Below are 18,531 nucleotides of genomic sequence, written 5' to 3'. Positions count from 1 at the left end.
TTGCCTTCCAGATGACAAAGTTGGAGGCTCCCTCCAACCTATCCTGATCTCTAAGCCCAACTGTGGCCATTTCTAAATCTAGTCGAAAAATCTTCGTCTTTCCCTCTACTTGGCTATTGGATCTGCTATTCACACTCCCTCTTAGAGTGAGAAAAATTTCCCATAGCTCCTACCAATCTGAAACAGGAAAAATCAGATTTCTAAAATGTGAAACGCCCTAAGAGAAATTTCCCTATGTGCGTGCCTTTCTCTTCCACTCGGCGTTGATTCTACTACTGCAAATTGTTGCAAAACCCTTCTGCGCCCAAATAAGGAATCTGCCCAACGAAAATTTGAGCTACAACTACCCTTCTGCCTGTTGGAATCACTCGAACTAGCAAGCTGAATTCTTCTGCCAACCTGCACTGAAAATCAAACTTCCCCAAGTAACTCGCACTGTCTGGCTTAAGCTCTGTGCAGTCCCCAAAAATTCATCCTATTGCTCCTTCTGAATAGCGAATTTCCTTCTCCGCTTTTGAGCTTCCCTGTCTAATCAAAATCACTTTGATACCATGTGACAATTTCAGTACTAAAATCCTATTGCATCAATTGATAGTATTTCACTGTTAATTAAATTACCAATTTATTGCTAAGGCAACAACGAAATAAACGCACGGACCTAGCTATGCGCTACTGTCGCCACTGCTCTCTACTTTCTTCCTGAACCTTCCAATGGCCTCTGCGTAGGGGGTTGCTCCCCCTCCACCCCTCTCTGACTCCTCTGTCGATGTTGCCTTTCAAGTGTTGGTGGCATTCCTTCCCAAACGCCCTCATCCGTCAATGGCTCCATCTAAGTTTGTTAAGAGAAATGATGAAGTAAAAAACATCACCCTGCCCAAAGGAGCTCGAAAAGCATCCATTGCATATGCGAAACATGCTCTTATTGGAAAGTTTACTGGGATGTGGCCATCTCCCAAGTCAATGGAAATATGGATGAGCAAGACATGGAAGCCCATGATGAAAGGGGAGATAGCCTTATCTGTCGTGGGAAATGGATTCTTCATTTTCTTATTCGAAATCAAAGAAGATCGAGATGTAGTGTTTCAAAATGGGCCTTATTTCTTTGGCTCTAGAGGTATGTATCTGAATAAATGGACTCTGGATTTCAACCCGGATGAAGACATACCCACTGCTATTCCAATGTGGGTCAAGCTCCCTAGGCTCCCCATCTCTTGCTGGAGCGATGACTGCTTCAGGGCCATTGGTAATGGGCTAGGCAAATATCAGGACAAATCTGAACCTAAGGGTTCTCAATTTGCTTGTGCCAAAATTTGTGTGGAAGTTGATTTGGAAAAAGGCTTACCAACAGAGATTAACCTAAACTTGGGAGAATGGAAGCAGAGACAAATATTGGATTATGAACAAATCCCATTTAAGTGCCGACAATGCCACGACTATGGACACTTTGCAAGGAACTGCTTTAAAGCAGGGCAAAAAATAGTGGACACCACATCTCCCCAGGAGGACCAATGGCAGAAGCAAAGGAAAGGATCAAAATGGAAAGGAACAACTCAAAAGCCTCAAGGAATAATTGGTAATAACGTTGCACCTTCCTCCTCTAACCACTTTAATGTTCTAAGCATTCCAACTGATGAGGATGAAACTCCCATCCTGCAAGAAGAAGATAGAAGCAATGAAAAGGAAACGGCAAAAGAAGGAGTTGAAGATGGTGAAATAGTGGCTGAGAGCAGTCCATCCAAAAGAATCGAACTTGAAGCCTCCCCCCAGGGTGGTTCCAGCTCCAAATCCCCCAAGCGAACAACCAGGCAATGTTAATGAGGAAATTGCGAGAGTCATTACACATCATATGACTCAAAACTTACCCTGGGCAGATGATTGTAGCAGTCAGGAAACTGATAGTTCAAAGAAAAAGGCAGACCAAAACAAAAAGTATTAAGGGAAAAAGAAGTTGAGTTGAACAAAAAATTGGGAAGTCAATCAGTCATTACAAAAATCCTTAAAGGGAAAGTAATGAAAATAAGGAAGGAAAGGATGGTGGGCTTAATCAAGTCACCTCTATTAAATGAAAGTAATTTCTTGGAACATAAGGGGACTAGGGAACCCTGCTAAAAACCTAGCTGTGAGAGACATAATAAAACAAGAATCACCGATGGTTGTTTTTATCCAAGAAACAAAGCTGGAGGAAACAAAGGTAATCAAAGTTGCTGAAGTATTTTGGAAAGAGTGCTCTGGGACTGTTCAATCGTCCAGAGGAGCCTCTGGAGGTCTAGGCATTTTTTGGTCAAATAAGTATTTCTCCCTGGTGGAAGAATTAAAGACGAAATCCTGGGTGTTGGCTCTTTTGGAGGTAAGAGAAGCGAGAGAATGAATTCCCTTTATAAATATATATGTTCCAGTGTTATATAGTGAAATGTGGAATTCTAGGACTCATTGGAAGTTCTAAAGGAAAGGAATTTGCATCTAAATAGTGTGATTGGAAGAGACTTCAACACCATTCTAAATAATGCAGAAAAAAGAGAAGGAACTATAGTGAAAGATTCGTTTAAAGACCAAATGGAAGATATAATAAACAGTTGGGATAGGTTGGACATTCTCCCAAAGGTAGGGAAATACACGTGGTCTAATAGACGAACAGGAAACCAATATATATCAGCTCGCTTGGATTGATTCTTGATTCATAGTTGTTGGCTATTTAAAGGTATTGACTGCTCATCGACAATAGCATCTAAAGGAGACTCTGATCATCGTCCAATTATGATCAAAATGGAATAGATGGAAAACCTCGGGCCTTTGCCATTCAAGTTCAATGCAAATTGGGGGCTTTCGGAAGAGGTCTAGGAATTGGTGGAAAGGGCATGGAAGACCACGGTTCAGGGCTCCCTGAATTTTGTTTGGGAATCCAAGTTAAAGAATGTGAAGAGAGAACTCGAGAAATGGTTGAAGGAGAACTATCAACCTCCAGGTAAAAAAAGGAGAGACAAAGTTCAAGAACTTGAGGAGCACTATAAACTAATGGAAGAAGCTCCAATAGAGGAGAAACACATTCATCAAGAAAAGGATCTCTCTAGACAGATATTCGCTTTAAGTTGTCAAGAAGAAAATCTCTGGAGGTTAAAATCCCACAGCTTATGGTTAAAAGTTGGGGACTCCAACACTGCCTTCTTTCATAAGCAAGCTAAATCTAGGGAGGCTCGAAATAGAATTAAGGAAATTGCGCCTAAAGGGAAGTCGAAAGATAGTTCCTTTGTGGAAATCAAGGAAGAGGCTTTCAACTTTTTCAAATCTCTTCTTAGTAAAGATCATATCCCTCTTGATTGAGCAAAGGACTTCCTCCATGCTTTACCTCAGGTGATCTTTCTTGCTGCTAATTAGATTCTTTTAGAAGAAATTAAGGAAGATGAATTCCAAAAAGTGATTTGGTCCTTGGAACCTGAGAAAGCCCCTGGACCTGATGGGTTCTCCATATGCTTCTATCGGTTATATTGGTCTACTATAAAAAAGGACCTCCTTAGAATGTTGAACCACAGCAGAATCAAAAAGAAAATTGGAAGGAGCACAAACTCTTCCTTTCTTGCTCTAATCCCCAAGGAAGTCAACCCAACTAACTTCTCCAAATTTCGACCCATTTCACTTTGCAACTCTTCTTATAAAATATTGACTAAAATCATCGCCAACAGAGTCAAACCCTTGCTCTCTTCCTTTATTTCAGAGAACCAAGGTGGGTTTATGTAGCAGAGACATATTCTAGATAACATTATACTGGTTCAGGAAGCTATTCATTCGAGTAAGGAGGCGGGAGAAGTTGGAATGGTTATTAAGTTGGATATGGCAAATGCATTTGATCGAGTAAATCATTCCTTTCTTTTCCTTGTTTTGGAAAAATTAGGATTCAGTAATGATTTTATTTTATGGATTAATGCTTGCATTGGATCCCCTTGGATTTTCCCTTTGATCAATGGTAGACCAGCCACTTGTTTTGCTGCTTGTAGAGGCCTTAGACAAGGTTGTCCCTACGATATGCATAGATTATTATTTGACCTCTTTAGAGGCTTACCTTTTTCATTTATGAGCTAGTTTGGTGGGTTTGTCACCAAAAGTTGTATTATTAGCACATTATTTTATTTTGGGGCTTATGTAGGCCAAGGAAGCTAATTCGAACTGCTAAGTGTTGAAAAGTGTAACTAGGTTCGGTCTTCATAATGATATGTAATTATGATTTTATGTAATGAGATGTAAAGAAAAAAAATAAAAGTATTGTATATACTTGCTTCATGGGTTTCATGAGCAAAAGATTTTGTTTTTGAGTCAAAACTCCCATTAAGAGTCTTTAGGAGTTATCTGTCATCTAGTCATAAAATGATATAGTCATTTTCATGTAATGAAGTCATGTTTCACTTTGTAAAAGGTCAAATTTGTCTATGTAAAGTATCCTCCAAGACCTTGTCACTTATCCTCTTCAAGTCGGCCTACAACGATGAAAGAACATGCTAGAAGAAGTCGGCCTAATCTCTAGTGATCATGTCGCCCTAAAGGGCATGAGATCAGGTGTATATAGAGCCTAACTCTGCCTCACTTAGAGGCAAGAAAACTTGACAAGCATTCGGTGAAGAGAAGTGCGAAGAAGGGAAAAGGAGGATTCTTCTGGGCAAAAAAGAAGGATTCTTTTGGGGCAGCGAAGAAGGTTTCTTCTGGGTCAGCGAAGAAAAGATTCTTTTGGGTTAGCGAAGGAAAGAATCTTTTGGGACAATGAAGGAGAGAATCTTCTGGGATAGCGAAGGAGAGTTACTTCTGGGGATTACGAAGGAAGGTTTTTCTGGGGTCAGCGAAGGAAGGGTTCTTCTGGGTACTTATTTTGGGTGACCGAGATAGAGATCTAGAGACCGAGTTTCTCTAGAAGTCGAGAAGAAGCAATGTGAAGGATAGAGAACCGATTTTCTCTAGAAGGAGTCGAGGAGAGCAGTTCAAGATCAAGAAGAAAGTCGAGAGAGGGAAGAGGCAGAGCATCAAGGTTAGTGACAGGGTTCTTGGGAGGATACTAGAGTCAACGATCTTTGTCATGGTCTTGGTACTTATCAATTGAAGATCTAGAAAAAGAATTTTGATCGGGTTTTCCTCTCAAGAGGTGAGAGGTTTTGGCCCTGGTTGACAAGCCTACATACTGTGTCACTTGTCTTTTATTGTGCATATTGGTAATTGTCTAGATGAAAAGAACACAATAATAGCATAACGAAGAAAAGACTATAAGCTAAGAACTAAAAGTATATCACAAACAATTATCAAGCAGAGAAATCTTTTAACTATTCAAGCCCTAGATTACTCAACACTAAGATGTGTATAAATACAAGTAAGGTGAGATCATTTCTCATGATCACTTTGGATTGGATCTCTCCCTCTTTAGAGAATTTCCCACTTTTTCTGGAGGATGAATTGGAGCTTTTATAGATGAATTTTGATGTATGGTTGTTGGTTTGTCTTCTCTTGGAGCTTCTCTATTGTCATTTGTGAATGGTTGGATATACTCTACTGCATGTAAGTACGAAATTTTGATGTTATTCTTGTTATTTTTTGTCATATATGCTGGATTGGGATTTTCTTTGTTTTAGGGCTAATTGTTGCATGCAATTATTGCTTAATATTGTGGAATTGTATCTATTATAACATTCCCTCCAGTATGGGCCATGTAGTGTGAGCGAAATCTCCTAGGGGTAAAATTTGACCTTGATAATCCACTCCTCTTGTGCATTTGAAGTATAATGCAAGATTGCTTTCACTTGACCAAGGGGATTTGTGAAGTAATCTTGAGGCCTTCTTGATTGGGAACCAAGAAATCTTACACATAATCAACATAGACTCCATTCTCCCAAGGATTAAGACACTGATCTACCAAGGGTGGTCACTAAAACTCTCATTCTTTCACCTTCTCCCAAATCTAGCCACATTGGGGTGCCTAGGGCATCAATTTCCCCACAAGCTAGCCACCGGAAAATTCGATCTCTTAGGGTCTCCTTCGCTAGCATTTCCTCTAGCCCTCCTACAAATTTGAAGACATTCCGACGGTGGAATTGGGAGAAAATCCAAGCCCTAGCTCCAGAACCAAAACTTGCCCTGCCATCCCCAAGGCTAGCACTTCCGAGGGTCAAACCAACATCTTTGAGTAATTATATTTTCTTTTATCCTCTCTCCACCTTGTCTAGGGTAAGAATATCATTGGTTGCTACATTCCTTCCTCATACCCTAGACTAGGTCCACTTGGCCCCATGTGGTCCCACTCCTTTGAAAGACCATTCTTCAAGAACCAACCATTCAGGATACCAATTCTAACAAGGATTTTAGGGATTGGGAAACTCCTTCACATGTTTTATCCCCTAAACCTAACCCTCAAACCCTCTCTTCCTTTCCCTAGATTACCGAGTACCTTTCTTATACATACACTTTTGTCATCCCAAACAGTCATGTCCCTGTTTGGAGGCCGACTTGTGTAGGCTGCTCAGGTCAGCTCCATGTCCAGATTTAATAAATTAACTTCAAAAATTCATAACTTTCAAACCGCTTGGAGTTTCGGGCTGTGTAATAGCTCATTGGAAAGGCAAAATTATGCTCTTCAAGATGGTGAAGGTCTCATGGTGAGATTCTGCCTCTAAGGAGGTGAAAAATAATTTTTAATGTGACTGGTCGTTATTTAGTGCATAAATATAGGACAGCAACATTTTTTCATGGATGGGCTTCTCATGGATGAGCTTACTTTTGTTTGGTTTCTTCATCAAGGCTCCTAGGCTCATAAATGTCATCATGTCCCCAAGATAGTGATGTGTCATCAATTATATGCAACATGTAGTCTTTCATCATCATCGTATAGTCTTCCATTATCAAGATCATTGGAGGTAAGGACATCTAAGGTTATGGCTTCATAAGATCATCAAGACCATCAAAGGTAAGGACATTCATCACATAGGTCATCAAGAGCTCCTAGATCATCAAGGTACACTTGACACTTCTTCATTAGTGACTTGGCATCTTCATCAATGACATTGTAGCATCTCAAGAATATTTGTCATCCTGGCCACTGCCATATTGACATCAATGACAACCTAGATTAACATGCCCAAAAGATAATCATCCACTTTGATAACCAAATTTTCTGAGGCCAACACAATCAAGAATGACAACCCTGCATGCAGACAATGAAAAGTTTTATGACTGGTGTGTTAAATTCACTAACCCCAGCTATTGGCAATTTATTACTTGGTAAATTCTCTTGCTGTAAATTTACTTACTGCAGATCTACTGAATAAAAGCACTGCTGGACTTTTAATAGGTAAATAAAATATAAAACAGTGGAAGCAAAATAGCCAATCGTATACATGCACACACAGAAATTTATACCCTTCAAATCTGCTGTCCATTAACATTAGTTTTATAGAATACAAGGGCCTCCCATCCTTGGAAATTAAATGCCCACTGAGGAAAATTACAAACAGCAAAACCTGGAAATTTTCCAGTTGAGAAAACCCTCAAAACCTGTCCTTTGATCTTGCTGGCTGCTGGATCCTTCTCCCTTGCTGCCCTTGTTCTCTTCCTCTAAAATCTACACACTTGGATGAATGTCCTCCACCCAATCACTGACATCTCACTATCTCACTGTGTCTTGTGCTGTGCTCACTAGATGTGTCTTCTCCTTTAGCCTAACCTGCCTTTTATAAGTTTGGGTTATTGACCAAATCCACAGCACTAAATCTCCAAAGCGATTAACGATTAAGATTAGATATCAACTTCACTTGAGATCAACAGTTGAGATTAATCTAATTCACTAATGCAAGTAACCATTGCATTTCATTAGATTAACTCACTTTTTCTTATAAAAGGAAATTACTTTAATAAAATAATTGTTAAAGTTAAGGGTCCTTTGGACGACTTCCACACGTTTAGAAACTGGGGCAGAAGTACCTCTCTAATGTTACTATCATCAACATGGTACAGTCCCACACCTCTGTTGCTGTAACTTTAACTAGAGAAAATAGATGTCTCGTTTCCAACATTTCAAGTCTCACTCAATTAGGAGGTCCCTATTTAAAGTAATGGCAATAATGAATGTCCTCCTTAAAGGTGCCCAACAGATAATCATCCACTTTGATACCAAATGCCATGAAGCCAGCAGACAATAAAGAATGACAACCTGCATGTAGACAATGTACACAAAAATATGCACATGGAGCACAAGCCCAAAATTATTGTTAATGATGAGTTATACAATAACTCCTTGTACATTAGGAGAAGAACTCCCAAGGAACCGAAGTACATCCATATACCATAATGATAAACCAATGTGTGTAATAATCACTCTATTGACTTCGTGTATATAGTGTGGAAAAAGTCCCGATAAAATCGGGATTTATTCCCCAAAATGCGATTTTTTCAAAAAAAGGATTAAATCGGCCGACTTTTTGCCGACTTTTTAAAAAATGAAAAAATCGGGATTAAATCGAATTACTCCCGATTAAATCGGGAGTCGATGGCAAAAAATCAGCTAAGTTAAAAAAAATTTCGTCCGCGGGCATAAAAACCAGAATTCGTCGTTTTATTTTTTAATTGTGTTTTGGGCTGGCTTGTTCGCTGTGGAGGAGAAACGAGGGTTTCCAACTTTCCAGTTCGAAGAAGTTGTGGCCCGTGGGTGTGCATTTGCTAGCCGCAAGGCTCAAGCGTCCGCCGTCAAGCCCGGCAAGGTGACAAGGTAAGTTTAAAACTTTAATGTTTATAGTATTATACTTTATAACTGTTACGTAACACTCAAAGCAAATCTCTAATCATGAAAACACTCAAGCAAATCTCTAATCATGAAAGTTTAAAGAAATTTAACTCTGTATCACATAAGATACCACCATATGGAACTCTGAACTTTGAGTTATAGTGACTGTCCTGAAATCTTTTGCCAGAGGTCCGAAGTTGGGTAGAAGAGTCAGGTCTAAACTTTGAACTTTGTATTACAGTCTTATAACAGTCCTAAATAACACATACAGTAACACAAAGGTGCCATAAAATTCATTGACAATCATCATAAGATCATTGGCATTGGTTAGTTTGTTCATCTTGGCATTTTTCATGGTTTGTAGAGAACTGAAGTATTAAATTTCAGAGTTTTACAAGTCTGACATAGACATTTCAGAGGTCTGATATATCACCTACAGCTACAGTAAGTCACATACAGCAGTGACATAAATATGTAACAGTGGCATAAAACTAATTAACAGTCGTCTATTTTCATTGGCATATCATTTGCATTGGTTGAGCTTGCATTACTTGGCATCTCTTGAGATTTTTGGGAGGACTGTTACTCTAATTTGAGGTCTGATATAGGCACTGTAAGGTCTGATCATAGACATGACAGTGGTGTAAAGAATAGACTAGTTGACAGTCATCTTGTCTCATTGGGCATTCACTCTTTGCATCTTTTGCATCTTGGGTAAGTGTTTTCTTGTGTGATTTGGGCTGCTTCTCTCACTGTTGTGATCATTGGTTTCTTGACTTCTTTGCTGCCACTTGAATCTCATCACTAACTGTTGCAGTTTGAAGGGATTCCAAGTGTTTTGTAAATGTTCTCGTTACTAAAAAATTTGGATTTTTATGTCTAACATAATTTATTTATATTTATTTTATTGTTATTATTTAATATTTATGACTGTAATAAATTATTTAATAAATTATGACTGTAATAAATTATTTCACTGTACATACATTTATGATTTATTATTTAATATTTATTATTTACTAATTTGTTTCTAAATTCTGAGTGCAATACAAATTAGTAAATTACTAATTATAATTTGCTGATTTGAATTTGTTTCCATTCTTTTTGTGCCCAGGTTTAAACTTTAAATTCCAGCTCAAAGTTTAAAACAAAATGCCGAGGGTTTTGGATTCTATGTGGGAGTTTGGTGAGCCTGATGTTATACCTGAAACTGGGACGGTCAATAGAATGTATTTGACTTGCAAATTGTGTGGAAAGCATATGTCAGGAGGCATCAACAGATTAAAATTCCATTTGGGGCAAATTCCAGGCCAAAATATTGAACTTTGCAAAGAGACAACTCCAGAAATCATCCGACGGGCCATTCAATCATTGATGGATAAAGAGGAAGGAAAAGACACCAGGGCAACACTAAGAAACCAAATTGCAGGGGGCTCAAGAGTGGGGGGAATTGAGAGTGGCAATGTTTCTACAGCAGCATCACCTTCCTCACCCATGGGTACATTGGGTAGTGGTACTCATCCTTCTATCTCATCTTTTTTTGTTCCTAGAACAGCAGCTGGTTCACAACCTGGGATTAGATCATCATTGAAAAAAAAGGAAAAGGCAGAAGCTGACAAGTTGGTCAGTAGGTGTCTTCTATGGAGCGATGTTCCCTTCAACATTGCCAAGACAAACCCATTCTACCAGCCTATGTTTGATGCTGTTGCTGTCGTTGGCCCGGGGTACAAAGCCCCCACCTTTGCAGAGTTGAGAGGGCCTCTTCTTCAAGATGAAAAGACTGAGTGCACTGCTAGATTGGCAGAGTTTAGGGCATCATGGGAGCACACTGGATGCACAGTCATGTCAGATGGTTGGACTGATCAGAAGGGTAGGACCCTTCTTAACTTCTTGGTTAGTTGTCCCAAGGGGACAATGTTTATGAAATCTGTTGATGCATCTGACCACATTAAAGATGCACGTTTATTATGTGAGTTGTTGGACATCTTCATTCAGGAAGTAGGCCCAAGCAATGTTGTCCAAGTCATAACGGACAACGCTGCAAATTATGTTGCAGCTGGCAAGATGCTTATGGAGAGGTATCCTAACTTGTTTTGGACACCTTGCGCTGCTCATTGCATTGACTTGATGTTGGAGGATATAGGTAAAATTCCTACTGTGAGGGATATTGTTGAATCATCCAAGAGCATAACAAAATTTATTTATAATCATTCATCTGTGCTTAGCTTGATGAGAAAATTCACCAACAAAAAAGAGTTGGTGCGGCCTGCCATTACACGATTTGCCACTACTTTCATATCTCTTCAGTCTCTGTTGAATTCTATGTGGGAGGTGAAGAGCATGTTTCTCTCAGCGGAATGGCGTTCTTTATCTATTAGCCGCAAACCGGAGGGAGAGGGCATATGCAGACTAGTTTCATATGATCAGAGCTTTTGGGCAGGAGTAGAGGAGGTGTGTGCCATTTCAGAACCTTTGGTAAAGGTTCTTCGGTTGGTTGATGGAGAGAAGCCCGCAATGGGCTACTTGTATGAGGCCATGGATAGGGCCAAAGAAGCCATCCGTGCTTATTATGCAGATAAGGGAGACGAGGGGTTGGAGAAACAACAGGTCATATGGGGAGTGATTGATCAGCGATGGAACAATACCCTCCATCGCCCCATTCATGCTGCAGGTGTCTACCTCAACCCTGCATTTTCTTATGCTTGTGGTTTCAGATTTGATGCCGAGGTGATGGATGGATTCTTCACTTGTGTCGAGAGGATGGTGTCATCTAGGCGAGAACGTGAGGAGATTTCTAAAGAAATGGAGGTCTATAAGATGGCCACTGGCACATTTTGTTTTGACATGGCTATTCAGAATAGGACGACCAAAATGCCAGGTAAGTTTCAGTTTGTTTCAAATTTTCAAGTTTAGAATTTCAATGTTTTTTTTTATGTTTCTCATTTTTCTTTTAACTTGTAGATGCTTGGTGGACAAGCTATGGTGCCAGGGTACCAAATCTCCAAAAGCTTGCCATTCGAGTGCTCAGCCAAACATGCAGTTCCTCTGGGTGTGAGCGCAACTGGAGTGTATTTGACAAAATACACTCCAAAAAGCGCAACAGGTAAAAACTCAAAAGATTTCAAATTAAATTTTTTGAATTCATTTGAATAATTTTAATATTTAAATTTTCTAAGTACTAATTTACAATCTATGACCCTAATACAGATTGGAATCCAAACGCCTCAATGACATGGTATACGTCTACTACAATCTTCGATTGTGGGTGAGACAGCTTCAGAAACCTACTGATGTGGAAGCCATCTCATTGGACAATATTGATACCACCGCTGCATGGAGAGTCGAGACTGAGGGGCCAATCTTGGACACGATCCCGGATTGGTTAGGTGTGGATCTAGAGGATGTAGCAGTTGCAGAGGAGGGAGAGCTAGAGATAGAGGAGGAGGAGGCGGAGCAACATCAGGGTCAGGAGGCAGTAGCAGAGCTGGATGAGGATGCTGAGGAGGAGGTGACACCATCTAGGGTGGGCAGCAGCAGCGGCAGCGTAGCACAGAGGCCACCTCTTCCATCAGCTTCTAGAGGACGATTGAGTCCATTTCCTTTTGTATCCTCAGGGGCAGGGTCTTCTTCCTCTAGAGGAAAAGGCAAAGCCATTCCCTATTCCCGTAAAAGGGGAAGAGGATCTCAGTGACTGATTAGTGATTACTTGATGACTTTTAGATGACTCATGATGTACATTTATTATATTTTTTGTTGATATTTTGACTCTTGAGAGTTGAAACTCAGACAGGACTCAAAATTCAGGAGTGGATTCACTATTTTGATATGTGATGCAGCACTAGACTTCATATACATATTATATATTAGCTTTCTTTACATGTTTATGTGGAAATGCATTTATTTGATGTTGTGGATACTCTAGATGTTAAAAAAAATTAAAAAAAAATGAATAATTTTGTGTTTTTTTAATTTTGCCGACTTTTTCAAAAAACTCCCGACTTTGCCGAGTTTTTCAACTTTTGGACCCTTGCCGAATTAATCCCGACAGCGACTTTTTCCACATTGGTATATACAAGCCCTCACCCGTTGCCCATATAGATCCACTATGTGGCTGATCTTCTATTTGCATATACATTTGACCACTTATACCACATTAATATCATAACAAAATACAAATCAGTGTCACTAGCTTTGGAAGGTTCATATATTTAGGCACACAATTTATGGAGGAAAACATTGCACACAATGGTTTTTAACTTCAAACAAACTATAATCTTATCAGTTACACCAGGAATAGTTGTAATTATTTTATCGGTTACTCCAGGAATAGTTGTAATTATTTTATCAGTTACACCAGGAATAGTTGTAATTAGTCATCAAAAATACCAAAAAAGTATAAGTAAATTGTTCATGTGTGCATCAATGACGTCTGAAGTAAATTTTTCATTTGTGCATCAATGACGTCTGCCAACTAATAGTGAAATGTTAGTTATATTTTTCACCTGAACCTTAGGCTTGCATTCTCCTAAATAATGAAAAATCCTATTTTAAACAAAGATTAATTAACTAACAATGAAATTAAACATCGCCAATGTTTTCATGGCAAAGAGATGAGATTATACAACATACTAAACTGGATAGGGATATATATGGTAGGCTAGATATAGCTGCACAGAGAGCATCAAGAACATCTCGAGAACTGCAACACATAACAATGGGCAGGCCAAATTTCCCACCCAAAACACCTAACAGATCAACCAAAGTCCCCTGTATCAAAAACAAAGAGTTTCATTATTTCTCAATATAAAGAATATAAAAAACTTGAGCGTACTGGAAAATACAATGCAGCATCAAATGATTCAACAACTCTTAAAAGACCATGATTCATTGATTCTACAAATATGTAAACATCAAACTATGGATCACTGCATCACAATCATTGCATTGCTAAACGCATATCAATGTACTAATACAATCAATATATAGATGTTGGATTTTTATTACCTGTGACAGTGTACAGCAGAGTGACTTTAATGGCATCAGTGAAAGGAGGAGACCTGGGTGCATACAGAGAAGGCATGTGTAACATTTTGCAGGTCTGTACAGCAATGAGGCAACCCTCCTACAGTAGCTCCATACAGGCCTCCTTAGTAATTCCATACAGTAGTAATGAGGGCATAGGAGCATTTATGGAGAGAAAAAGATAGAGGATGCATGCATGTTCCATCCTTAGTTTAGTTCCTGTTTAAATACCTTTTATATTTAGCAATTGTCTTAGTTTGGGTTTCACTTTAGTTAGCATTTGCATGCACGAGTGTTAATTTTAGGTATGCTCTATGCTTAAAGCAATTTATTTCAATTTTCACAGTTAGCTCCATATCTTTTCCAGATTAGCAATCACATCAGCATTAAAGTAAACTGCAGATAGAACATAAACATAAATCGCAGAAGACAAGCCAAGACAAGAGGACACAAGATGGTAGCCAAGGACAAACCCCAATGTGGGGAAACCCTTGATCAATTTTTCTTATATGTTCATCAATAGTTCAGCACAGAGAGAGAGAAAGATAGTACGTTTACAACAGAAGTCAACACTTTGACTTATCTAGAAAAGAGCATAGATCATCTCTAAGAAGATGATACATGAGATCAATTGAAGACATGCTGCTTCAACTAATTCTCCAAGGTGACTCCTTCACCTATCGTTCTGCTGCATTTCGTCATCATGCTGCACCTCACCATGCTGCACCCATCATCACTATGCTGCGTCTCATTACGCTTCATTAATCATGACTGTACCCATCACTGTACTGCATTATGTGCCATTGCTGCACCATGTTGTCATCCTGACCTATGTGTTGGCTGCACCTTGCTTGCTTGTTGTCCCTAGCATGCTTGTTGTCCCTTGCATGCTAGCTATAACATTGCATGCTTGGTGTATTTGCTGCTAACTACCATACAACTGTCCCAATGTTAGTTAGCTGTCTCTTGTATGCTACTCTCCTTCGGAGACAGATGCGCCGGTTATTTCGGTAGTTCTCGGCAGTTCCTGTAGTTCCGGATTTTTCAGCAGTTCCGACTTTTCTGGCAGTTCCGGCTTTTCCGGCAGTTCCGACTTTTCTGGCTTTTCCGACAATTCTGGCTTTTCCGACATTTCCGGCAGTTCCGGCTTTTCCGGCATTTCGACAGTTCCGGCTTCTCCGACAGTTCCGGCTTTTCCGATAATTCCAGCAGTTCCATCTTTTCCGGCTTTTCCAGCTTTTCCGACAGTTCTAGCTTTTCCTGCTTTTCCTGCTTTTCTGGCTTTTCCAGCAATTCCGTCTTTTCCAGCAATTCTGGCTTTTCCAGCAGTTCCAGCTTTCTGCCCTCTGGATCAAAGCAACATTATTCCTTAGGATCTCTCCTCCTACTAAATCCCAAAGACAAGTAGAGAGAGGAAGAGATACCAAGTGTATTGAAATGACTTGAAGGCCACCTCTATTTATACTAAAACGTTGAGCACATGTGGGGTTTATTTGGTTGCTGGCCGACCTTGACGAATTGTTTTATAACGCAAATAAATTCATAACTCCATGAATACTTATCAGAATCAAATGATATTTAGATCAATCCTACACCTCTCGATGAGAGGGATCCAAGAAAAATACCAGCTGCCATAAATAAGATGACCCACATGGAGTTTGGCCCTAGTTGCCAATTTTAACAACAAGCAAGGACACAATTTCCTAGTTAATAAAGGGGTGCATATATGTGGATTCCAGTCTGAGTTAGGGCACAGATCTCTGGGAGGATGCAGGCTTGGATGCCTCAGTTCATATCCAATAGAGGCATACTTCACTTAACCTCACCTACCCATGCAAGGAAAACACTAGAGATGTTTCATATTGATATGTAATGTTTCTATATACTTGGTAGTGTGCACTTGTAATCCATTTTGACAGGTAAAAATTCCATAGCCAACGGAGTTTATCTACACTATTAGTCTCCCTTGGTAAATTTTTGAAATTTGAGATAGCAAGAAAAAGGCTAATTAAACTTGTACGCAGCCATATTGTTCCTTCCACAATAGGACAGCCTCTCACTAAATCTTGATTCAACTCCATTTGCACAATAAAAGATACTATTCTCTGGTCCATTCATCCACTCTATGTACTAAACATGTAAAACCATTTAAACGAATTTACTCTTTGTTGAGAACTATAGCTCAGACAAGACTTCCTCACAAGTTCAATGTGAACATGCAAAAAGTAGTTCAAGATATTTTCTATTTTCAAAGAGTAAAGCTTGTAATTCACTTTAGTAAAAAATGAAGTCTTATATTTAGTTGTTAAGTCTAAAAAAGTGTCTCTCATACTTGCATGACTTATACTAGGAGTAAACTCACAAAAATATTAGGGTTACAGTCTCAACTAAAAGTATAAAGACATTAGTCATCTAGGATTGGAAGTATAAAGGCAAGAGGATGGGGCACATACATCACAAGGTGTTTCCTATTCTGATGGATGGTCACAAGTCATCCAGAGTTCAATATTGAGCAAAATGGTGTTTGTAGAGGGTGCATGCTTAGCAACCATGCCAGGGCTACTTTCCCAAGCAATGAACATAAGTTTAAGGAGATTCTAGACCTAGTACATTCAAATGATTGTGGATCAATGTAAGTTGCATCAATTATAGAATGTGCTATGTTTCCTTCATTGATGATTACTTTCACAATACTTGGGATTACTTCCTAAAAACCAACGATGAGGTCTTTAACAAGTTTCAAGAGTTCAAAGCTCTAGTTGAAAACTAGATAGGGAGGAACATCAAAGTCTCAAGATCAAAAAATGGGGGAGATTATACCTCCAACGAGTTCAAGGGTTTCTGCAAGGAGGCAAGGAAGACACAATTGACTCATCTTTACTCTCTCCTAGACGCCCCTCATATGACCCGCATGCTAGACAGCTCACTCAAACCAAGCCAAGCCATAAATTGTAGCCTCCCTATGCAAGCCCTCAACTCGTGTGAGTGAGATCTCAGCCCTCTGCAAATTCAGTACTCAGTAACTCAACCTCCAAACTTACTTCTCCAAAATTTCCTAATGCAACACTTCTTTCTCCTTGGCCTTGAGTCTCTCACTCTTCACTTGAGAAAATCACTCTCTCAATGATTATGATGTGTCTTCCACCTCTCCTTGGGTCTTCTTTTATAATTTCTCATAAAGCTAAATCCATAAACCTACTCTCCAAAGTGATGGATGGCTGGGATTAAATCCTAACCCACTTGAGATTAATAGTAGAGATCAGATCTAATTCATTGAAGTGAAAGAATCACTTTTATTTAGAAAACCTTAGCCCAATAGCCAACATTAATTAAATAATTAATCAATGTGCTTTTCCTAAGTTAGACTTAGGAAAGAATCATAAAAGTCACTTAATTAATTAAGCAATTGTAAAAATTCCAATACCGGAATGTTATTGCAGCAACTGGTATTATTTCTTCTAAATGTTAATTAATTTAACAATTTCTTGGCTACCACAAATATCGAAATAAACATACTGCAGCCTTCACAAATAAAACTGCGGAAAAATAAATAACGCTGGAACTGAGAAAATACTAGCACACACCAATGTTTTAAAACTCTGACTCTGACACCGACTCAGCGGAGAGTCGACTCCAACTCCGACTCCTCGACTCGGCCTGCTCAATTTCAATGACTCGATCGTTGTAAAAAACACATTAAATATTTATTTTTTATAAAAAATAAAAAAATTCAAATTCAAATTAAAAATTAAAAATAAAAATAAAATAAAAAAAATTTAAAGATTTTCATTCATGTTTCCAAGCACAACATTAGAATATAGATGGAAGACAACATATGATCAAAGTAGGCTCATGAATATATCCATTATATCAAAATGGCACCCAGTGTACTGTCCAATAGTATATAGTAGTTTGGGGCTCCTGTTGAGTCTGTCTTGGTGGAGGAGGTATATTTGACCCTAGAAGCCTACAATGGAGGCTTTGACCTAATAATAAAATAATAAAGCATGGAACCCATGCTAAATAAAATCATTTTTCTTTTATAATAAGATTTATTTTTCTTTCTTTTGAGTCTTGACAAATAAATTACATCATGACTCAAATACAATTATGAACACTGACACTAGTTACATTCTTCAACATTTCCAATAGGAGGTCAATACCAGCAACATGTACTTCATGGATTCATATACTATTCACGGCCTCTTTTTCTAATATATGACATTAGCTTGTTTGTAAGATAGCTAAGTAAAGACCTTGAGTATTGTACACATGATCCTTTAGAGAGCTTTGCAAAAACTTCTCTGCCTCCAATTAGCAAGATATGGTATGTCATGATTCTTGAAAGATGATCCAGCATCTATTAGATGCTTTCACTGTCATCAAGCTCGTAATGTCCTGCTTCTGAGCATGTGATACATTAGCTTTAAAAAAATATTTGTTAACTCACACTTAATTTTCCAGTATTGGTCTTTGAGTAAGAACCTAAATTATAATGTTGTCATTTGAGATATCAAATTTGACAGATCATGCGTGATTCCTTCAATACTCATCATACCAGTCATCAATAGTCAGCAATTAATAAAAAAAATCGCAGTTTTTTTGGTGCCTGGGCCGTCGTACGTAACCCATCCGGGTTGATACAGACTCGGCCAAGCCGACCAAGTTGTTAGACAACTCGGACGGCTCGGTATTAACCTGGCCAGCCGAACCGGTTACCTGGCTGAGTCACAAAATTGAGGCCTAGCTCAGACCAACTCGGCCGA

The 18,531-nt window shown here is 39.0% G+C and overlaps 2 protein-coding genes across 2 annotated transcripts in view; one reads left to right on the top strand and one right to left on the bottom strand.

The window, feature by feature from the left end:
- Window positions 1-18,531, bottom strand: part of LOC149243020 (ATP-dependent RNA helicase fal1-like) — a 282,436-nt gene that overhangs the window by 186,088 nt on the left and 77,817 nt on the right. The window contains exon 2 of the mRNA XM_089367746.1: window positions 13,373-13,510. Within this exon, the coding sequence (XP_089223872.1) occupies window positions 13,373-13,510 (138 nt within the window). The remainder of the gene's footprint in view (window positions 1-13,372; window positions 13,511-18,531) is intronic.
- Window positions 11,504-12,605, top strand: LOC149243021 (uncharacterized). The gene is made up of 3 exons (XM_089461043.1): window positions 11,504-11,621; window positions 11,705-11,846; window positions 11,951-12,605. Exons 1-3 carry the CDS (start codon window positions 11,504-11,506, stop codon window positions 12,432-12,434), a joined length of 744 nt encoding a protein of 247 aa, XP_089317169.1. The 3' UTR covers window positions 12,435-12,605.

This window comes from Pinus tabuliformis, chromosome 8, assembly GCF_031772625.1.
Source record: "Pinus tabuliformis cultivar Carrire ecotype Pingquan chromosome 8, CPIR1, whole genome shotgun sequence".
Taxonomy (NCBI): Eukaryota; Viridiplantae; Streptophyta; class Pinopsida; order Pinales; family Pinaceae; genus Pinus; species Pinus tabuliformis.
This window is presented reverse-complemented; position numbering and strand designations above follow the sequence as displayed.